Source organism: Rutilus rutilus (assembly GCF_951802725.1).
Source record: "Rutilus rutilus genome assembly, chromosome: 21".
NCBI lineage: Eukaryota > Metazoa > Chordata > Actinopteri > Cypriniformes > Leuciscidae > Rutilus > Rutilus rutilus.
The window spans coordinates 32763646-32788348 of NC_140226.1; the positions used below are offsets into that span (position 1 = coordinate 32763646).

Genomic DNA, 24703 nt, shown 5'->3' on the forward strand with positions numbered 1-24703 from the left:
AACGCATGGCATTTTATCTGTTTAAACGAAATGAACTTCTGTCAATGAATTCTAAAAATGAGAACAGTAACCTGCTCCTTGACACGCGACGTCAACGCAAAAGAGATAATTCTAATGAAATGTCTGGGGGAATGTCTTATCCAGTCAATAGCAGAAAACAAGCTGCCGGTGACTCTCACATGAAAAAAGATGTCGCTCATGATTAATAATACACAACACCAGAGACAGTATGAGCAGGAGAGTCGTAGAATAATGAATGAGAGCCATCCTGGTGCTCCATATATAAAGCCCCGCCCTGAAATTTAAAGAGCCAATCGCTTTTGTTTTTGTCAAAGGCATACACAATTTTTTTTTTCTTTTAAATAGATCACTTAAAAGTTCCAATTAGAACATTGTATAGGGTTCTGCTACAAATGATCTGTATAGAACCTATTGGGATGGATTGAAGTTTTGTTTTAATTCCAAAACATTACTTTCAACATTTATGAATTAAATACTTAACATCAATACATTTTAATATTAGCCTAAAATATTTAAATATTTATTTAGTAACATTTTAGCCTATAAAGAACCCATTTGTGGATCCCAAATATTATATAATACAGTATTTTATATATATAGCGCAGACTGGTCTTTTTGTTCTAGAACACATCAGCTTTATCAATCAGTGTTGTAAAAAATCTCTCTCTATATATATATATAGTAAATAAATAAATAAGTAAATAAATAAATAAATAAAATATATATTTTTATATAATTTTTATGTAATTTTTATTTTTTTTTAACAACACTGGTTGGTAAAGCTAATGTGTTCTAGAACAAAAAGACCAGTCTGCGCTATATATATAAAATACTGTATTATATAATATTCGGGAACTAGTGCACTAGTACACAATATTAAAAAATTAAATAAAAAATAAAAAAAATTATATGACAAAGGCACATAAGATTACTAAAATGAAAACTGAAAATATAACAATAAAAATAATACTTGTTTCAATTTAAAAAAGTAAGTGCTTGTGCTGCCTTAAAATGTTAAGTTTAGCCAACTCAAATATCCAAATTGTCACTTAGTACAAAGTCACATTTCAAGTCGACTAAACTTAAAAGTTTAATGCCGCACAAAGAGGTTGAAACAACAAATATGAATCATTAGTCAAATGTCTGCAACTTGGCTGTTGTCACAAATCACAAACTGGCGCGCTATTGGCGGGTTTAATCAAATCCAATTCCTTTTAACCTCTCGACAATGCTCAATGGCTTCTTTAGTTTAGCAAAAAAAAAAATCGCTCGAAGCCATTGCTGCTTCTACAAACCGCTGATCAGTGCTCCAAACCAACACGTTTGTTGACACGTTTCCTGCCTGGAGTTTTCGCTGCAAAGTACGTCACCCGGATCGTAAGTCTGGTCATTTGAACTATGCCCGTTGATCACGCCACTTGTGCGGTAGAAAATACAGAGCAGACGCCCCAGACTAATGTTCAATCTTAAAAGACTGAGCTTGGTCTGGTGATAGCCAGGCTGGGTTATACCTGTATGGGGAAGCAGGGGTTGGCATTGGTGCAGGTGTTCAGACAGTCCGCGGTTCGGCTGGAGCTCTGAGGTGTGAAGGAGATGTCATGGTCGATGTATTGGCCCCAGTCCACCAGCATCTGGGAATAAACCTTATCCTCCAGGACGAACACGCTGGAGCCACGCATGATTTTATTACTGACTTCTCGAACCTTTAAATACAGAAATCAAATCAAAAGAGACCAGTTACATATTCTCCCACTGCCGTCAATATGATCATCTCAAACACTACTGAACATAAATATATAGACATAATCTGATTTTACATTTTCTGAAGGTGCTTTCCTCGATTTAAAGTCAGAGGATTTCACCTTTGATAATTATAAGTTGAAGGTTAATACTTAATGTTTAAAAAATACCCTTTCATAACCCTAACTACAGTAAACTAAACAAAAGAAAAAAACCTTTGCACTTAAACTATTCTCAACACCACACCTTAAGTTGATGCAGTTGTGCTTGAGCATATAAAACATTGGGATTTGCTCTGGTAAATAAAATAAATGCATGAAAACGACCCCTGATATGTTGATGTGTGTGTGTGTAGTCTCATTATACCCCTCTGCCAGAGTTTGTTTACCTGTTAAAATGTCATTAAAACCACTAGCAATTAAAGCGCTATATTAGACGGAAGTGTTTTTGCGAGCTGTCTCTGCACTATGTGAGATGTGACAATATGAACATTTGTCAGGAAACTTCTTGCACTGAAGTGCTGCTGCCTTCGCCTCATTATAAAAAAATTGTTTCAGTGAGACACGATGGCAGAGATGCTCGTTTTTCTTTGAATTTGGAAAGTAGAGGTTGTGCATGTTTAAAACAGCGTGCATAGCTTTGCATTTTTAATGCGATAATAGAGCAGGGAAAGGCCAATGTGTCACAGGTAGATGTGAGATCAGGCTGTTTAATATGGAACGGATTCTCAAGCTTATTTGGCAGACGTTCACAGAGTTTTTATTATAAATCTGCTTATATGTATGCAAAGCAAACAAGTATGCTATGATTTGATGCACAACATCACCAAGCTCTAATGCTCTCTCAAACTCTCTTATCAGTTCATTCACACCATTTCCTGAAAACCATGATGATTATGACCACCATCATCAGTTTATTACTTCATGTTTGCATTTTTGTCTTCTTTTACAGTACAAATATCTAAACGTTCTTACTTGAGAAGCAGAATGACTAAAGATATTAAGGGAAAATGTATCAACATTAAGTGAGTTTATGCTTAAAACAAAACAACAACAAAAATTGTCTGCAAATGGGGTAAGAAAATTAAAACATAATACATAGGAAAAACAAGTTTATTTTTCAGACCTCACCGGCAGATATTTGTTCTTGTTTTCAGCAAAACTCACTTCATTTTAAATATTTTGTTTTCAGTAAACATACTTTTTAAATAATTATAATTTTGCTTCTCAAGTAAATGTATCATGATTTAAGAATGTTTAGATATTTGTACTGAAAAAAGAATAAACTAAACTAAAGAAATAATCGAATAAAACAATAAAAAAAGAAAGAAATAAAAGAAAAGAAAAGAAAGGAAAGGAAAGGAAAAGAAATAAAATAAAATAATAAAAAATATCTTGCCATAACCACCATAGATATTGCGAAATTACCATAATTATAAATTACCAATAATTAGAAATGGACAAAGTTACATGTTTAGGCCGGTCTAATCAAATCAAAGGAGGTGGGGCTTTGTTCACAGAAGTCGAGTGTGAATTCTAACCCCTCAAATCAGGCTGAAAAACAGTAGTTTTCCACATTGGTCTCAGTGTTGTTTTATTATTTACACACCATTATAGTATATTTATATTCTGAATTAGCAGTTTTAATTAAAATATACAGTGGGTACGGAAAGTATTCAGACCCCCTTAAATGTTTCACTCTTTGTTATATTGCAGCCATTTGCTAAAATCATTTAAGTTAATTTTTTTTCCTCATTATTGTACACACAGCACCCCATATTGTCAGAAAAACACAGAATTGTTGACATTTTTGCACATTTATTAAAAAAGAAAAACTGAAATATCACATGGTCCTAAGTATTCAGACCCTTTGCTCGGTATTTAGTAGAAGCACCCTTTTGATCTAATACAGCCATGAGTCTTTTTGGGAAAGATGCAACAAGTTTTTCACACCTGGATTTGGGTATCCTCTGCCATTCCTCCTTGCAGATCCTCTCCAGTTCTGTCAGGTTGGATGGTAAACGTTGGTGGACAGCCATTTTCAGGTCTCTCCAGAGATGCTCAATTGGGTTTAAGTCAGGGCTCTGGCTGGGCCATTCAAGAACAGTCACGGAGTTGTTGTGAAGCCACTCCTTCGTTATTTTAGCTGTGTGCTTAGGGTCATTGTCTTGTTGGAAGGTGAACCTTCAGCCCAGTCTGAGGTCCAGAGCACTCTGGAGAAGGTTTTCGTCCAGGATATCCCTGTACTTGGCCGCATTCATCTTTCCCTCGATTGCAACTAGTCGTCCTGTCCCTGCAGCTGAAAAACACCCCCACAGCATGATGCTGCCACCCCCATGCTTCACTGTTAAGACTGTATTGGACAGGTGATGAGCAGTGCCTGGTTTTCTCCACACATACCGCTTAGAATTAAGGCCAAAAAGTTCTATCTTGGTCTCATCAGACCAGAGAATCTTATTTATCACCATCTTGGAGTCCTTCAGGTGTGCTTTCATGTGTCTTGCACTGAGGAGAGGCTTCCGTCGGGCCACTCTGCCATAAAGCCCTGACTGGTGGATGGCTGCAGTGATGGTTGACTTACTACAACTTTCTCCCATCTCCCGACTGCATCTCTGGAGCTCAGCCACAGTGATCTTTGGATCTCCCGATAGCTCAGTGTGGCCAGACGGCCAGCTCTAGGAAGGGTTCTGGTCATCCCAAACGTCTTCCATTTAAGGATAATGGAGGCCACTGTGCTCTTAGGAACCTTAAGTGCAGCAGACATTTTTTTGTAATCTTGGCCAGATCTGTGCCTTGCCACAATTCTGTCTCTGAGCTCTTCAGGCAGTTCCTTTGACCTCATGATTCTCATTTGCTCTGACATGCACTGTGAGCTGTAAGGTCTTATATAGACAGGTGTGTGGCATTCCTAATCAAATCCAATCAGTATAATCAAACACAGCTGGACTCAAATGAAGGTTTAGAACCATCTCAAGGATGATCAGAAGAAATGGACAGCACCTGAGTTAAATATATGAGTGTCACAGCAAAGGGTCTGGATACTTAGGACCATGTGATATTTCAGTTTTTCTTTTTTAATAAATGTTCAAAAATGTCAACAATTCTGTGTTTTTCTGTCAATGTGGGGTGCTGTGTGTACAATAATGAGGAAAAAAATGAACTTAAATGATTTTAGCAAATGGCTGCAATATAACAAAGAGTGAAAAATTTAAGGGGGGTCTGAATACTTTCCGTACCCACTGTATATATATAGCTTTAATTTATTATTGCATAGCATTTGCATATTTCATTCAAGGTAACTCATTCCTTCTAGTTTTTAGGCCTAATATTAACATCTGGCAAAGGGACTACCAATGAAAACTAGCCTTCGGGATAATTTGGGTACATTTATATTCATGAATGTTGATTAATGTGCACGGTCCCTTTTTTAATTTAAAACTGCAGTCAGTAACTTTTTTGGGTTAAAAATGATCCAAATTAAATGTTTGTGCAAGTACATCACCAGCCAGTGTTCAGAACTCTCTGCTTGCCGTAGCTCGATTCAACACGGTAAGCTTGTAATAATGTTTTTAACTCCAGTGGTACTGGTGGATTTCCGCAGGAAATTCAAGCATGTCTTTGCGTCATCACGTCACATCTGTCCACATAAAGAAGAGTCTCGGCTAGTATAGGCTATATTGTGTCATCACGTCACATTTGTCCACATAAAGAAGAGTCTTGGCTAGTATAGGCTATATTGCGTAATTTTGATGATTGCGAATGGCAGGATCCACACCGGCGGCGACTGACAGACGCACATTCTTCTCAAAACATCGGATTCATCCGCGCTGTGCCGTGCCGAGGCACAACCCACGTAAACGAGATGGCGACAAAGATGAAAAATTACGGACTGCAGCTTTAAATAAATAAATAAATCCCCCAGCGAATCACGTTATTTTGCACCTTATTTCTAGTAATTTCTTCCATGTATTCTGTATATTGTTGTGCCGCTCACCAGAGGAAGTGGGAAGCCGCTGTATTGGCGTCCAGCGTTCCAGCCTTTGGGTTGGTTTTCTCCGTCCTCGTACTCCGCAGGGATCCATCTGGCCAAGCCGGTGTTGGCTGATCCCCAAAGCGGGTTCTTCCTAAAGAACACAGTATGAATGGATGGGATCGAAATGGTCTCATGACATCACAGTTTTAAAGAATTCAAGGAAACAGCAAAACAAACGGTATTAAAGGTTGTATCAGCAATTTCACGCCCAAACATAAATGATTTTCGCGTGCAGCCGTCAAATCTCACAACACCCACCCCTGTCGGTGATTGGTTGGAACACTATTTATTTTGGTTTTGAGTGGTGGTGAAACCAACTGTTTTTGTGTGCAGATCTCAGAGCCTAGGCTGCCTACAGAGACACGTTTTTTTGACGGCATGCTTATGGAGCGGGCAGCTAGCGGATCGTTGGGAAAGATTAGATGAATGTGATCATTTATGTTTGGGCCTGAAATCGCTGATACAACCTTTAAAGTACTGCATGTTTACAGAGAGCTCACAGGCAATGCATGATTTTGTCAATGCACAATACAATATTCTCACATTATTTGTCCTTCCTTGCATTGGATAAGGGCTGTAACACTGCATTGCATGATCTCAAAGATTACAGGACCTGACTAATAATGGCTTTGCATGCATTTCATATTCTGGCTCAATGCAATGCATACATTCTCTCACTGAATAGAAACAAATATTGAAATTTCTTTTCTCATTGAATGTTCTTTTTTAGTTGTCAATGCGTTGTGCTTTTGAACTAACATTTTATTTAACACCGTGGCTAGACTAACAAATAAACAGACATCACCCGAACAAAATATCCCATTACAGTTTAGTAGTAATGATTTTATGAAGTTCTTCACTGAGAAAATAGAAAACATCAGAACCACAATTGTAAACGTTCAATCTTCAGTTGCGCCTTATAATTCAGCCTTAATTATCACCCCGCAAGAACAATTACAGTGCTTTACAACTATAGAACAAATAGAGTTAAATAAACTTATCACTTCCTCTAAAACAACAACATGTTTATTAGATCCGATACCAACTAAACTACTGAAAGAAGTGTTACCTGTAGTGGAAGAGCCTCTCCTTAATATTATTAACTCGTCTTTATCTTTAGGTCATGTTCCAAGAACATTTAAACTGGCAGTTATAAAACCTCTCATTAAGAAACCACAATTAGATCATAATAACCTAGCAAATTATAGACCCATTTCAAATCTTCCATTTATGTCTAAAATATTAGAAAAAGTGGTGTCCGCTCAATTGTGTTCTTTCTTGCAAGAAAATGATATCTATGAGAAGTTTCAGTCTGGTTTCAGGCCGCACCATAGCACTGAAACTGCGCTCGTTAAAATCACAAATGATTTACTTTTAGCTTCTGACCAAGGCTGTATCTCAATACTAGTTTTACTTGATCTTAGTGCTGCGTTCGATACTATAGATCACACAATACTCTTAGATCGACTACAAAATTATACTGGTGTTCAAGGACAAGCATTAAGCTGGTTTAGATCATACTTATCTGACCGCTACCATTTTGTCTATTTAAATGGAGAAAAATCGATCATAACTCCAGTAAACTATGGAGTGCCGCAGGGATCTGTGTTAGGCCCTCTATTATTCTCAGTATATATGATGCCACTTGGAAATATTATAAGGAAACATGGAATTAGTTTCCATTGTTATGCTGATGACACTCAAATATATATTTCATCACGGCCAGATGAAAACGATAAATTATCCAAATTGACAGAGTGTGTTAAAGATATAAAAGATTGGATGACGCGTAATTTTCTTTTATTAAATCCAGACAAAACAGAGGTACTACTTATCGGTTCAAAAAACCGCCCACAAAACCTCTCGCAATACAACTTTAATATAGTAGGATGTCCTGTTACTTTATCCTCTACAGTAAAAGACCTGGGTGTTATACTCGATTGCAACCTGTCTTTCAAAAATCATATTTCATATGTTACAAAAACCGCCTTTTTCCACCTTAGAAACATTGCTAAGCTACGTAATATGCTATCAGTTTCTGATGCAGAAAAGTTAGTTCATGCATTCATGACCTCGAGACTAGATTACTGTAATGCTTTATTAGCCGGTTGTCCTGCATCCTCAATTAACAAGCTACAGTTAGTCCAAAATGCCGCCGCTAGAGTTCTTACTAGATCAAGAAAATATGATCATATAACACCGATTTTATCATCACTGCATTGGTTACCTATAAAGTTCCGTATTAATTACAAGGTATTGCTACTGACTTATAAAGCCCTAAACGGCTTAGCTCCAGTCTATTTAACGGATCTTCTATCGCCCTATAATCCATCGCGCTCTTTAAGATCACTAAATTCAAGGCTTTTGGTCATACCTAGGATATCCAGAACCACCAAAGGAGGGAGAGCATTTTCACATTTAGCTCCAAAACTCTGGAATAGCCTTCCTGATACTGTTCGTTGCTCAGACTCGCTCTCCCAGTTTAAAACTAGATTAAAGTCGCATCTCTTCAGCCAGGCATTCATATAATATTTTTAATCTTACAGTCCAAATTACAATCCGGCCTCTAGTTAATAAACGCCAGAGGAGAACTGGCCCCCGACTGAGCCTGGGTTCTCCCAAGGTTTTTTTTTCTCCATTGGGTCACCTGATGGAGTTTTAGGACACTATTAGGTCACTTGATGGAGTTTTTCGGTTCCTTGCCACTGTTGCCTTTGGCTTGCTCAGTTGGGGATATTCTGGATATCTAATTTGATTTTATCAATAAATTCCACTAGAAACAAACCTTGTTGTATTATTTTAATTTAATACTGTGAAGCTGCTTTGATACAATCTGTATTGTGAAAAGCGCTATACAAATATACTTGACTTGACTTGACTTAACATAACAGGCACTTTCATATACTCAACTTATTACACTTCCTACATTACTTACAAAACCGTCACACATGCTTTTCTTCCTTTTTAATCATCAGATTTGTATGCATTTCTCTTATTTAGTCACAAACATAGTACAAATATTACATTTTTGGTCACTATAAAAACTTCATGTATAACTAGACTAGAGAAGATGTGAGTGAAGTTTGCCTGTACACAGTATTTATATAGCACTGTTTACAGTACTGACTGTATTACTGTATTGCACTTTTATTCAGACTCTTTTTAAAGCAGCTTCACAGTTATACACAGGAAGATAACAGAGTCAATGATGAATGATGAATGAATTGTTCATTCAATGATGAAAGACAATAGTGTCATTATTCAGCTTAATAACAGTGTCTATGTTGTTGAAGTTGTTGTCAGGGCGTTGCTAGGGCGTTGCTAGGGTATTCTGTGTGTTTTTGTATGGTCTCAAGTGTAAAAGAGTCCACCATCCAGTCTGTGTGATACTCTAGTCCCTAGATTTTGGATTGACACATATTATATAGTTGGTCAAGCTCCGGTAATAATTATACAAGATTTGGAGAAATGTTTAAAATAGTTTTAAATGAAGTACAGCATGTCACACCACGTCCAACTACTCATTCAGATACATTTACTCAGAGCTAATGATGTTTTTGCATTAAAAATATATAGATAATTTGATGCATCAGAACTGGACGGACATGGTACATTTCCCCCCGCAAATGTAAAATTAATGCAATGAATTTTGCAAGCCGAGCCAGTGCAGAAAACCAAAAATAATTTCCATGAAACTAAATCAATCACATGCATCATACAGAAAAAGTTGAGTTTATTACGATTAAAAATACGTTTTTATGATTGCACACAGCATCAGCTCAATAGAAGCACGTCCTTCATTGCAGTTGCAGCTGGTAGATAAAAGAAAGCGTCTTTCGTGACCCGGGTGGGTGGGTTTGAATATTTAAGGTTTAGACATTATTCTTATATTGTTTAGTGATATTTTCAGCAGCTGTTTGTCTGGTTAAAGCTCTGACCCGTCTGGAAGCGGGGTCATCTTATCATATCGGCCTGATTCTCTTCACAAAGGCCACGGAGCAGGTAACCGAGAGTCTGATTCCTGTGCTTTCAGACTGCCTCCAGCTGCATTATGGATAAATGATTAAGATGGGAGTGAGATACCTGTTATTGCAGACTCCAGAGATGCTGCGGTATTTTCCTCCTGTGGCGCAGGTGCTGGGCTGAAAACGCTGAGGGCATCCAGACATGTTTGCTATCCACTCCACTGCCTTCACCGAAAGGAGTTCTTGAAAAGGAGTTAATGTGTTTACGAGAGCAACTCAAACATTGAAGAGTAAACAGTGTGCCGAGGTCTAGCGTAGATGCGGCAGCTCTCATCAACTCTTGTGCATGGATTAAATCTGACATTTAAAGCACTTCGGAGATGCATTATTCCACAGTTATAGAGCTGGACAGAATCTCCCATACATAATAACACGCTAATACCCCGCAACGGCCCCAAAAAGGGTTTAGACACTTAAAAATGTCATTACATTAGATCAAGCGTCATCTGGGCTCAAATGCAAGAGCTTTTACTAACCTCACTTCTGTTATCTAATGCGATTTACAAACTCGTGTTTGATTGTCCGAATACTTTTTGGGGTCAACATTGCTTTAACTCATCAAAATACATTAAAGGGGTGGTATAATGCTCTTTTCACAAGATGTAGAATAAGTCTCTGATGTCCCCAGAGTGTGTATGTGAAGTTTTAGCTCAAAATACCCCACAGATATTTTTATATAGCATGTTCAAATTGGCACTTTTTGAGGGTGAGCAAAAACGCACCGTTTTTGTGTCTGTCCCTTTAAATGCAAATGAGCTGCTGCTCCCGGCACAGGGGGCGGAGCTTCAACAGCTTGTGTCCTGAAAATTTCAAAAACCTTTTTGTTTATGTTTAAATTTATGTAGCTGATGTGGAGTTAACTATCTTCTAATCATTGATTAGCATATTCTGTCTTGATAATCTATAAATCGTGTTCAGGGGGCGGGGTTTATATAAATTTTAGGGTTGGTGATGTCACTAACCCTGGAGGAATGTGGTGTAGTCTCTACCAGCCGTTTGTTGTAGTCCTTAAAAAGCGATTTCTTTAAAAGCAAATATCTCCCTTTGCTCTGAACTTTGAGCGTCGTAACTTTGCAGATGTTGTTTATGCTCAAACAGCAACATTACACACTAACTAAAGTTAACATAATCAACCACCCCTTTATTTATTTTTTAATGACAAAATTCAAGATTGAACTCAAATCAGTTTAATGCCATTTAAGATGAAATGACCTAAACATCCAAGTTGATCGTACTTAAAAATTTAAGGCAGCAACATTTGTTTGCAGTGTAATAATTAGAAATGGCCAAAATGTAATGTAAAAAGTTCGATTTTTAGGCTCAGTGGTTTAAAAGCACACGTCATTGTGAAGAAGATTGAGTTCTAGACGCGGTTTACGGCCTTTGGTCAAGTACGTATGCTCGCCTCACCTGACACAGCCAGTGATCTCCTCTGTCTCCTGTTCACCTTCTCCTTTAAAAGCCCTAAAGTCATGTGAAAGATCTCGGCGGATCTGCAGATGTGTTGTGTTTCTGATGATCCCTGTCTGGAGAGTGTGTACATCTGTGAAGGGGACGTCTGAGGATCTAACCTGCCATTCAGAGGAAAACACCATCTTTCCTCACTACATCCAGAGACAAAATGAGTTCAGATGATAGCAATGATTACAGACTGTTGTTTACCCTCGTGCGCTTCGATTCAGCGCAGCGTTGACCATCTGAAGACTCTCTTGGAATGAAGATATAATCAAGCTCTCGGGAATGACTAGTTTTCAGAGAAAGTTAAAGTACTTAACACCACAAACAACCAACTGCAGATGTAACAAGGAATCTGTGAATATTATAATGCATTTTAATTTAGATAATAATGGATTATAAAGTACACTGTATTATGAATAGCTTTATAATGCATTATAGTGTACGTTCATTCTGCAAACATTATGAGACTGTTACATTTAAATGTTCTCTGAACATTCTGAATTCCAAATAGTAACATTTAAAAAAATGTTAGACAAACGTCCAACTAAAACATTCCATGAGAACATGTTCTGAGAACATTATTAAAGACCAGATAACTTTGAAGGAACGTTCTATTAATGTTACTATAGAAGAATGTTTGTTCATGACTTTGAGAGTATCTTGCCAGAACGTTAGCTACACACACATATATTATTATTAATATATTTCACTTGGTGCTTCTTTTTTTGTTATGTCGCAGTTGTTGCACGAGGCTGCGTCTGTATTATACAGACGTCAAGACAAATCCTCCCAGAAATCCACATTGCCATTGCAGATAAAAAGTGTTGGTGTTGAAAATTTAATTAAACTGCTCATGTCCTTCAGTGATATGAAAAATGTAGAATATTCAGATTCACTCAGGTTTTACATTAATGTAATGTCTCTAGGGTGGGCTTATGAATACGGGCCATAATTTGACGTCTTGGCATTCGTGCCTGGTTAAAGAACGCAGTGTTTTTTTCGAGAAACGTCCCACTGTCAGCTCTGATTATGCGGCCCGCACAAGCGCATCAAAGCCACGCTCTTCCTGTGGGGCCAAAACAGCACAAACACACCGTGAGGCGCGTCTGAAGCCCAAAATCCAGACCGCTGTGTGAGGTAATTCACACTCGGAAAGACGGCATTCCCCGCTGGGAGAGAATCAAACATTATACAACATGCTTTCTAAAACTAACCAACAACCCATCTACTTTGTACATGAAGACGGTAACATAACAATGCTGTCCCGCTCGGCATCTGACCTTCTTGTTATACGTGTCGAGACCTGCAATTTCTTGGGAAATATCCCAAGGGCCACCACAGGAGATGTCATTACAAAAATTTGGCTCCAGATGTCAGGTACCAGATGTGTTTGGAAAATTGGGTCTAAACTAAATGTCAGCAGGTACAAAATAACCCGTAATGAATCTGTCTCCAGCTGGCTGTAAGAATGAGACTCTGTGTTGAGTTCTGGTAATTGCCACCGAATCCCATTCGAAAGTCTTTGCTTAGTTGCTACCAAACTTGTTGTGAAAGAACAGCAATTACCCACAAATCATCAACATCGGGACTGGCGTGAAAGTGTTACAGAACATCTTATTTATAGACGTCTAAGATGCGGAACTGTACAGTATATGTGAAAGACGCCACATACGCTGAGATGAATCTGTGCTCATCATGAGAGAGGTTAAACACATCAGAATGCCAGCCATCTCTGACCTGGGAGAAAAGAAAAATGCTTTTAATTAACTGAAAATGAGGCAAAAAATGTCTCATGACATTGAAAGTTGTTTGTGTTGCATGCAGCGTATATATACACTCATCACAGAATGATTAAACACTATCTTTTCTGTATCTACGGCACTAAAGTGATCTAAATAAACAATACACACACACACATATATATATATAATTATATTAACTATGAAATGCATTTTATTACTTAAGTATATATGAATTTCAAGAAGAAATCTTCAAGTCTTGCCTCAAAAGCATAAAGAATTTAAATTAATTTTGAGAAATATTGTGTCAAAAGTGTAAACTTTTTGTTATTTTATGTTATCTAATCATACATTGTTTGTATGCATATCATCATTATAATAGCATTGGAATCATGATTTTTTTCAGCAACAATTAAATTTAGCACAACAAATACTATTACGCACATATACAATTATACATTACATTACAATTGTAAAATTAAATTAAGATCCTTTTGTGTTACAGTGGGATACTGTGAATTTGGGGTGTTAAAAGGGCCTAATTTAATTATATTCATGCAATATATATTTTCTGCTGATTTTAGGGTGAACTACACTCTACAAAAATTGTAGTTTAAACTTAACAAAAGTTGGTGTTCATTCTGCCTTAAAATGTTAAGCTTAGTCAACTTGTAAGTGACAACTTGGATATTTGAGTCAAGTCAAGTCAGCTTTATTTATATAGCCATTTATACAATACAGATTGTTTCAAAGCAGCTTTACAGTTATGACAAGAAAATAATGCAACAAAGTTTTGTTTCGGCTGTTATTTGAGTTGACTAAACTTAAAATGTTAAGGCAGCATGAACACTTACTTTTTAAGTTGCATTTTTTACTGTATGATCCAGATATTCCCTTACAGCTAAAAATATAGATAATTTATTTAAAATTAAAAGATACATCACTGTAACACGCGCACACATGTATTTATAGATTTAGATTAATTATTCAAGAAGGACACATTGAATTGTGACACACAGAAGTGACAGTAAAGACATTTATAATGTTACAAAAGATTCTATTTCAAATAAATGCTGTTCTTTTAGAACTTTATATTCATCGAAAAAATATGAAGGAACAGAACTGTTTTCAACATCAGAAATGTTTCTTGAGCATCAAATCATCATATTAGAATGATTTCTGAAGGATGTGACACTGAAGACTGGAGTAATGATGCTGAAAATTCGGGTTTTATCACAGGAATAAATTACATTTTACAATAAATTCTCATAGAAAACAGCTATTTTAAATTGTAATAGTATTTCATTGTATTTTTGATCAAATGAAGCCTTGGCGAGCAGAAGAGACTTCTTTCTAAAAACATAAAGATGTATTTGTAATGATATCTAGAGTTCCTACCTCTGGTCTGTGCGAGGCGGTTGTGTGTGTTTTTCCAGCCGGCTGTGTTCGCTCTCCCCTGTGTTCACGTCTGTACGGGGTTTTGCTCACTGACTGTGAACAGTCAAACTCTGCTGATTCCAACAAAACTCTTGCTTTTCAAGGCTCTTGCTTCATGAAGCGTGTCGCTGGAGTGGCCCTCTTTAAACACAACACAAGCTCATGTCAAGCATCTGTCAGGACTTGGAAATCATCATTATCTGCTAAAGCTTGCTTTGTAGATTTCAAACATGACATTTCTTAGTGGAATAGTGGAATAGTTCACCTAAAACAGACCATTCGGTCATCATTTACAAACGGTATTTTCATTTTTGGCTGAAATATTCCAATAAATGACCCATCATCATCTAATTTTCAGGGAAATGTCCATCTGTGAACTCTTCTCAATCTACTCAACAAATTATTTGAGCTGTATGACTGCGGTAGTTGAGGAATGACCTGATGATTTTGGCATAACTCATTTGAATAGTCAATTCTGAAAGAAGATCTTTGGCTGGACAGTGATCCATAATTAAAGTAAGTCAAGTCATTAATCTAGATTAAAGATCTTCATTGGCTTCACAAGGCTTCATTGGGAGTAACTGCACTTGATCTGATGTCCTTTGTACAAGTATAATCATCTAAAAGGCTGTAAAAAGATTCATTTATGAGAATTCATGTCACACAACCTATAAAAATATCATAAATAAAAGTGATAGATTACAATTACTTTGTCCGAAGAATACAAGAGTGCAGCAGCCTCAATATGCTGATGCATTTTTTATGAATTTTTTTTTGTGTGCTTTCTAGGTGGTTTCTCCCTGCCATTTTGTTGAAATCACTAACACTAAACACAGATGCGGACATATTAGCGAATTAGTGTGGGCGAAATGGTGCATTATGTATTGTTAATAGTTCAGCAATAAAGCACAGCTCACACAGAACTCACTTTCAAACCAAACAGCGTTCAAACACAGTGAAAAACATCTGTTGTGAAATCGTGTGGATTTCGCTGACTGGATTTGATTTCGAAGTAAACATGAGCGCACCTTAAGAGCGATATTAACATGCTTACCTTAGTAAACAAACACCACTAATAACTGGCTTGGAATAAAACAGCTGAATGATGAGTAAACACAGATCTAATGTTCATGTACATGTACAGAACAACACTGTCAGAGACTGGCGTCAATGACTCTTGACATACAAAAACACCAGCTCATCTGACGTAAGGCTGTGGCTCCTGAAGCTCTTCATGCGATTCAAGAGCCCTACAGAGGGGACATTGACGTGTTTTCAACACAAAGCAGCACTGCTGGCTGAATAAATCAAGATGTTTTCTCCTTCATCACTCGAGATGTTTATTCCTCCGCCTCTGGAACTGACTCGTGTCGAGCGCTTCAGACGAGGCAGTGTTGCCAGATTGGAAATGTCCAAGTATCGTACCAGAAGCTCAGAATGATCGTATTTGGAATTATCATACACAAGTCAAACGTAGGCTACAGAATACAGCTATTTATAGACCAACAACTTTTTGACAAGACCTGAAAAATACTAAATTATCACCCTTAGCTTGGAAAAAAACGGACCTATAAAACGCCGCGGTAGGACCGTTAACATTCATTTATTTATTTATTTATTTATTTATTTATTTATTTATTTGTTTGTTTGTTTAAAACTTTATTTTACTTTTTTCTTCTTGCAAACATACAGAGATGACATGTTAATGTTATACAACTTTGGATACAATATACAAAAAGAACAAAACTTGTGAGAGAGAGAGAGAGAGAGTCGTTCTCCACGATGATTGGCCAAGAAGACGGACGGCAAAAGATGGACGACATGCGTAACACCACGTTCACGTTCTCCTCACAATCATGATGATGATGGTAGACGTAGAACCCACAGCTAGATCAATAAGTATAGAATCCGTATGTATGATTACAACGACCACCATTTGAAGTGTCACAACATTTTGAAATTATCATACATTATGGGATTTTTAGAGGTCAAAATGATCGTACAAATACGATAATTATCCTACGTCTGGCAACACTGAGACGAGGGCTGTTGTTCTTCAAAGAGTCGGTGAAGTATGAGAGGATTACCAAACGGACAGCTTCACTGATTTATGAGGTTTCTGACACATTATTATTATTTGTTTACATTCACTTGCTTTCATAATTTCTAGAAAATCAAACATTTTAAAACATTAACGTCCGTTATTATCTATCAAAACTGCTGCATGCACATGCCATTTTATGTTCATGATTCGCTGGTTTTAACCTGCAAATTAATTGAACCGACAATCATTAATTAACCACAGTGTGTTGTGGTATAATGGTAATTATCCGTCATGTTCTGTTAAGACTGATTGCATGTGTAAAAAATAATAGTCATTGTGAAATTAACCAATTATTTCCCCTCATAATTATTTTAATATGTTACTCTGTTTGGGATTAATTTGACCCAGGCAAACAAACAAACAAATCAATGCAATTTATTTATAAAATTGGAAAATCTATAGTAGCCTAATAAAAGTGAATAGTTCTATAATCAAATGTACTATATATATTTTTTTCAGATTTATATACCTGAGGGTTATATAAATTAATAAATGTAAAGTCGTATTTTACCTTCAAATTATTGTAATGTTATTACTCTGTTCAGGATCAATTTGACCTTGGCAAAAACAGAAAGAAAGAAAGAAAGAAAGAAAGAAAGAAAGAAAGAAAGAAAGAAAGAAAGAAAGAAAGAAAGATAGAACGATATAGAACGATAGATAGTGAAGCAGACAGATTTGAATATTATTTAAATATGTGAATATATAGTTATATAATCAAATGTACTATACATTCAGATTTATTTGCTTGTGTTTTATTATGTAGTTAACCATAAACTAGTATATACACGTTTTTACATATAAACATTTTCTGGAGCCACACAAGAATCATGCCGTATTGGGTCAGCAGTGAACTAATCATTCCTTTATTTGGAAAAGAACTGGAATAACATCAAACTAAATAGAACAGCAGATCAGGGACCTTGAATCTTAGAAAATCTCACTTTTCAAGGACAGTAGCTGGCAAGACTGTCTAATTACTGTTAATCAAACCACTACTTCATATTAACACATATCAAATTCAGTTCAATATAGGCAGCACTTTCATTCAAATGCAGGGAACCATCAGAATTGACATTAAAATCGTATATATGACTTGCTATTGTGCTAAATTAAGAGGTTTGAGGTTTGAGTGCTAAATTAAGAGGTTTTGAATAAAAAAACAAAAGGGCAAAAGAACAAAGTCATATATTGGCCAAAGTTTGGTTGATTTTACAGCTGAAAGTTTCACCCGTTTTGCCCTGTAAAATTGTCAAATGCAGTTCATGCATCAACTTATAATGCCGTACATCAGCATCTGCTTTGCTACATAATCAATATGAGTTCAGGTTAAGCACATGATTGATCATATTAGTAGGTAGGAAAGAAATCATAACTCAATGCATGTCAAAATATCATCTACTCAAAGTGTTCCTTGAACGTCGTTCTGAATTTAGAAGATTCGTACAAAAATAACAAGGACTAGATATATTGATAGATATTGTGCATAAAATCGGAGAACCAGACGAGGTTGGACAGATGTTTCTAGCTGTTGCACATGTACTTCTGCGTGAGACTTTGACTGCTGACGAAGACGGGATCCACCGTGGCCACTTTAGCAGCGATGAACGAGTGAATGCAGTGAAGGACAGCCGTCAGATTCGCAAACTCCAGCTCCTGTTGGAAAAGACTCCGTTAACGGGACGTTTCTCGCTCATATCAACTACAGTAAAATATCTATCAGGCCTCAAACTTAGTCCATGCAAACGCTTCGACGCATTTTCCCATGTCAGCTTTGACATCAGAGTGCAGCTTTCTCTTTCAAGTCAACAACTGTCACGGTTTATTAAAGACAAAAGCACATAAAAGTCTTTTAGTGTAACTGTACAAACGTCCACCTTCAGCTCGTCTTTTTCCTGTGAAATCTGCACTGATTTTTATCAAGTAAATGTGAGAATAACTTTAATATTGTAACTGATATTTCAAGATCAACACTTTCTGGACTGAAGTTTGAAGTTTACTTAATTATCCATGCATCATTTTTTAGTAAAATCATGTTCAAATGTGAGTCTCAAATATGATCATCAGGCTTTTGAGGAAGGTTTATCTGTTCATCTCTCAATCATCATTTTATAAGTACAGAGATTTGATCATAAAACTAAGCATTTAAATATCATCTTACTAAGACATATTGACAGATATAGAGTGATGACTGATATTTATATGCATTTTATGTCAGTAGTCTGTTATACTCTTATAAAGATCTCACTGATTTATATTTCAATCATCAGAATTTTATCTCACTTTTTGTCCATATAAATATCAGCATCTCAAAATCAAAATCAAGTTTAGATTTTTGCTCAGTTTGAGTCTCTGAATAAAATTGAGCTGCTTTTCCCTCAATATTCTCACTGTATCATACTATATGAGCCATAAAAACCTGATGAATCAAATATGATATTCAACAAAAAACATGTCTGAAGTTTCAATAAACTGTCCCATTGAAAAAAAAAAAAAGTTATCAACCCTAATCCTTCCTATTATGAACAACTTCAAAACAAAAGATTTCAAAACAGTATATATAAACCTGATAAATATTATTAACATTATATTATAATGCAGCATTAATGTTCGTTGTTGACATTTCGTGCTAATATTCACATGTAAACACATTCTGACCTTCATTTCGATCTGTTTATTCTCTGAATTCTGGAACAAAAGCTTCACTCGTGTCTTGCCGTCATCCGACGAACCCTTCAGCTGGGAGAATTTGTATTTCCAGATGGTTTTCTGTGGAAACGCAGATGAAAAATATCAAGCAGAGCAGCCAGACATGCAAAAGCTGTGCAGAATGAAACGACTGAAAATGATTCAGTGATAGACGTCACATCAAACCTCATTCACATCTGTGTTCATCTATAGTGCATCAATGTGCACACAATCAATATGACTAACCGAACGCAGACGAATCAGTCGGAATATGCAGGATTAAGATAGATTTATAAACATGTCAAATATACATACTGATCAAAAGTGACAATAAAGACATTTATAATGTTACAAAAGATTCTTTTAGAACTTTCTATTCATCAAAGAATCCTGAAATAAATGTACGACGGTTTTCCACACAAATATGAATCAGAACGACTGTTTTCAACATTGAAAAAAAATGCTTGGTAAAAAATGCATTCAATTGCATGTAAAAAATTACATGCAATAATAATCATAAATGTTTCTTGAGCATCAAATCATCATATCAGAATGATTTCTGAAGGATCATGTGACACTGAAGACTGGAGTAATGATGCTGAACATTCAGCTTTGATCACAGGAATAAATTACACTTTACTATATATTAAATAGACGGAGAGAACAGCTGTTTTAAATGGTATTTCACAGTATTACTGTTTTACTGTATTTTTAATCAAATAAATGCAGCCTTGCTGAGCATAAAAGAGACAAAAACATTTGAAAAAAAAAAAAAAAAACTTTTTGAACCTTTAGTTTACCCCATCCAAGCCTTTTAAACACAAAAAATATCAGATTTAATTAAAGTCATGAATTGAAAAAAGGACTGTTCACACTGTCTGTATGAAAATGCAACACTGAATGATGATTTATTCACGCTGAAGGACGAATGTTCATTCTTTAGCTGATATTAGTCCACACATGAAGATTTCTCTTAAATAAAGTCCAGTCTCTCTGTTCTTTCTTCATCCTTGGTACAACAACAAAGCTGCAATAATGACTTTTGTGTGTGTGTGTGTGTGTGTGTGTGTGCGTGTGTGTGTGCGTGTGTGCGTGTGTGTGAGACACTAAAACCATCTGCTGTTCTGATACTGCTAATTTAACATTCAGAAAAAACCTTCATGTTAAGACACCATGCAAACCAATGGGGAAAAAATCTGAATAATGCGCAGTGAAGATCTGTGTTATAAAGAAAGCTCTTATATGGACTCGTGACTGAATGGAACAAATAATACCTGAATATAATAAACTCTAATGTTTCAGAAGAAGCAAAGTTTGATGCCTGACACGAGGCCTTGAGTTGAACACTGAGAACACTTTCATTAGTGGGACTGGTTTGGGTTAAACACACACACACGTCATCAGGCGCTGTGAAGACGAGCACGTTTAACACACTTCTGACTGCTGTGCAAATCACACACTGCTATTCCAGCCCAGAACAATACATGCCAGATTTAGACGGCACAATTTAATTGGCCTGTCAGCCTTGAAATCAGCCCGTGTTCCTCTCTATTCACACAGCGGTTCTGCGTCAATCACAACTCATTAACCACAACCTTCTGGACTCTTCATTACAAAAATCAATAGCACTGAGTCATAATTTAGGAAACTAGTTCTATATACGGGTATTACATGAGGATTTTTTTTTTTTTTTACCATATTATGAAATACGGATCTGATCAAAAGCAGTGTTATATTAGAATCATAGACAGTAAAAGAAATGGACACAGACTTCGACGGAGACCAGTGAAGTCAAGCACTCTCTTCCTGATGGCTGAGCGTACTGCGCAGACTCAAACTGAGCTTGACGACGCAGACGTGACGTGAGCAACCTGTCTGACAGCTGTAAGTCTTCTAGTAGCTGTGCCGAGAGAAATCTGAATCATTCCCTTCCGAATCTTGCAGAGACGGAGAGTGTGAGTAGGAGCTGTCCATGAGCTAGGAGCAACTTTTGCAAAGTATTCTGATTAATTATTTTGTCATTTTGCCTCCACGTCCCTCCGATTGCCCGCGAGCTTCTCCGCCTGTCTATACGGTAATCTCTCTCTACTGTGCGACAGAGAGTTGTGTGGTTATGACGCAATCGTTAGCCTATTTTTACAAAAACGGCTTCCATAACGTAAGATACAAGGTAATTGAGCCTTTTTGTCGTGTTTCTTTAGAAATAAACAATGGACAAATAGTGTCTTTAAATGCCTCAAATGTAAAGTTATTCGCTGTCAAAGTGACACCAAAATGAATGGGAGTCAATGGCATGCTAACACCAGGTGATGGCTTGCTAGCCAATGGATGCCCCCATAGACCGTACGCTTTCCTTTGCACCATGACCTCGAGCCAAACACCCCCCAGAAGCCTTTTTTCCCTTGGTTGAACATTATTAAAGTTAGAGCTTATTTAGAGATATCAGCCGGATGTCTTAGTGCAGGCGCTAATGGATCCAAGGCTGTATCTCGTAAATTACCCCACTAATAATGCCCAGAATGATACCAAACTTCTACAGTAGTACAAATAGGTTCTGTACTCATAAAACGAGGCATTGGAAAGTTTGTAAGTACATCAGGAGTTTATTTAAATAACACTTGCCTGACGGCTCATGCTACCGCTAACCCGGACGTCAACGTCACTTCAGTGGTTTGGGAAAAGCACGTAAAAGTCCTGGCAGAAAGCGATGCATAAGGATGTACTTACTCCTGATGTACTTACAAACTTTCCAATGCCTCGTTTTATGAGTTCAGAACCTATTTGTACTACTGTAGAAGTTTGGTATCATTCTGGGCATTATTAGTGGGGTAATTTACGAGATACAGCCTTGGATCCATTAGCGCCTGCACTAAGCCATCCGGCTGATATCTCTAAATAAGCTCTAACTTTAATAATGTTCGACCAAGGGAAAAAAGGCTTCTGGGGGGTGTTTGGCTCGAGGTCATGGTAAAAAAATATTTTTTTATTAATATTTTGAATCAGTTTTTAACCTTTATATATTTTCAAAAATATGTTTATATAGTTTATTTTGGTACATTAAATTAAACTGAATTACAATGAGAAATGTCTAAACTAGTTTAGTTTTAAATAATTTCCATTAATAAAAGTTGAAATAAAGTTTTTAATGGTTTTTAGGTTTAGTTTAAATTTGAGTTAACTATAATAACACAATCAAAAACAGGATGAATGTTTTGAGAGTTACACAAACGTCCCAGAATTCATCATATCCATTGAGACGGTGCTGCTGCTGATCCCCCCCCCCCCCCCCCCCAAAATGATGTCACTTCATGGATGATGATGATGTCATTGTGGAACTGGCTTTTGCTATTTAAAGGGATTTTACAGACTAAAAGGATGATTTTTTAAGACACTGGAAAAACCTATTAATTGATCACCGATTAAAAGAATATTTACAAGAAAACAAGTTTTGTTTGAAACATTTTGGATAGAAAAAAAAACAAATAAAATACAAATAAACACACACACACATACATACATACATATATATATATACATAAAATACATATATAAATAAATAAAAAAAAATGTTTTTTAAACATATTGATATAGATAAAAAAAACAAAATTCAATAAATAACTAAAAAAAAATAATTTAAAAATATATAAAATGGGAAGATTCCTTATTAAGTGCCAGGAATGACCCGAGTGTGTTTTGCTAATAAGAGTAAAGCAGCTTATAGGAAGGAGCAGAACAGTAATTACCTGAAACACTGAGCGCAAGATAAAAGCAGTTTATTCTGAGTTCTCTCCTGTCAGGATTCAGCTCAGAAACACAATAAGCAAGCTTTGATTTCCTCACCTTTGAGATGTTCTCGGAGCAGGAGAAGCCCGACTCGAAGTCGACTGTGAAGCTCAGGATCTTCCCTTGACTGCTGCACATGTAGCTCTTCCACTGCAGAGGAACAAGAGGAATACTTACACAAAAGCTCAAACACTGTAAAACAACACACACAACATTCATATTTAAATCGCTTCTCTAAAAAAAAAAAACATTCTCAACGGTCCTGATCTCACATGCTTTATATATTCCCGGGAATAGCACAGGTACGGCTCAGTTTCCATGGAAACGGCTGCCCAACACTGCGCTTTTAATACAAAGAAGAAACTAAGATAGAAGAACTTGTCTAATAATCAATTTTCTAAAGGGAAAAAGTCAATACCCAGCCCAGTAATTCTGCAGTGCTGTGCTATGGTGAGAGTAAGAGGATTTACGCATGCACCTGAACTCCACTGAGTCCGAATCTGTTAGTTAATGGACTGACCGAGAGGAAGCGAAGATCTGAAGGGCTCGTGTAAATGTGTCGGAGAACCGGAGAGTCTCAGAGATTTGTTTACTATAATTAGATTCCTGGAAGTTTGTGTTTCTAGTCAATGTGATTATAGAGATGCATCGCATCAGTATTCCCAACACAATGACCCTCAAAATCACATTATAGAGGTCCGAGCTGAAGCACAGCGCCTGAAGATCATTGGGTTGAACATTTCAGCAGCTGGAAAGAATTCAACGGCTTTAAACATGGGGCATAAAAAAAAAAAAAAAAATTTATATATATATATACAATTTAATTAATTAAAAATAAACTTTATATCAATTATTTAAAATTGTATATTAATAAAATACTTAAATATTTAAATGAATAAAAATTATTGTAATAAAAAAATAATACTGAACTTAAATATACAAGCTTGATAAAAATTCTTGAAGAAAATTTCAGATGGCACTTAGAGGCTTTTGCATCTGAACTCTACATATATATATATATAGAGAGAGAGAGAGAGAGAGAGAGAGAGAGAGGGAGAGAGAGAAATTATAGTAAAATTTATATAAATAAAATATTTCAATTATTAAAAATGTAAGCAAAAAATTATAATACAAATCCCCAGAATTCAGAAGTCACTTTGGAAAAAGCGTCTATCAAATACATAAATGTAAATGTAAAATTAATGATCACTCAATTGAGTAAATGTTAATGTTATGTTAAATGTTAAAACTCAAAACACATCACAAATACTAAATAAAACTATAAAGTGGATCAAAGAATATTTAAGACATAATGTTTATTCCAAATGAAATTACATCAAGCAGTAATAAGTACAATACTTCACATAACTGATTATGATTACAGAACACATCTGTCCTAAAACTGATTGATAAGCATTATTTAATGAACAAAAACCGATTAATAAATGATCCACATCCCAAATTAAAATGCAAAGGCATTTAAAATCCCAGCCGAGTGACAGAACCGCAGCCGTCTGTTCCGCCTGATCTGCATTTTCAAATCAAATCCTCAAATAAAGAAACATTTGTAGCTAAATATGCATGAAATGTAACAGTAATATTCATGGTATTACAGTGAGTGGCTCTTGAAATCAATTAGGCAGGAGGAGGAGAGCAAGTTTTCCTGGACGCCCGGCAGT

The 24703-nt window shown here is 36.3% G+C and overlaps 2 protein-coding genes across 3 annotated transcripts in view; both read right to left on the reverse strand.

Annotated features, from left to right (window-relative positions):
- The window catches only part of tpo (thyroid peroxidase), a 45647-nt gene extending 35541 nt beyond the window's left edge, over positions 1 to 10106 (reverse strand). Inside the window, exons 1-3 of the mRNA XM_084393580.1 lie at positions 9877 to 10106; positions 5755 to 5884; positions 1533 to 1724 (exon numbers count right to left, since the gene is read on the reverse strand). Of these exons, the coding sequence (XP_084249706.1) occupies positions 1533 to 1724; positions 5755 to 5884; positions 9877 to 9962 (408 nt within the window). The 5' untranslated portion in view covers positions 9963 to 10106. The remainder of the gene's footprint in view (positions 1 to 1532; positions 1725 to 5754; positions 5885 to 9876) is intronic.
- Positions 10107 to 16838: 6732 nt separating this feature from the next.
- Positions 16839 to 24703, reverse strand: part of sntg2 (syntrophin, gamma 2) — a 78626-nt gene continuing 70761 nt past the window's right edge. Inside the window, exons 15-18 of one of the 2 annotated variants that reach the window (XR_014625758.1) lie at positions 23082 to 23174; positions 19212 to 19322; positions 17734 to 18209; positions 16839 to 17652 (exon numbers count right to left, since the gene is read on the reverse strand). Coding sequence is in view for 1 of the 2 variants with exons in the window: in XM_084393581.1 (XP_084249707.1) it covers positions 18078 to 18209; positions 19212 to 19322; positions 23082 to 23174 (336 nt within the window). In the remaining variant the exon portion in view is untranslated. Of the gene's footprint in view, positions 18210 to 19211; positions 19323 to 23081; positions 23175 to 24703 lie in introns of both variants that reach the window. The other variant, XM_084393581.1, reaches the window with a different exon arrangement.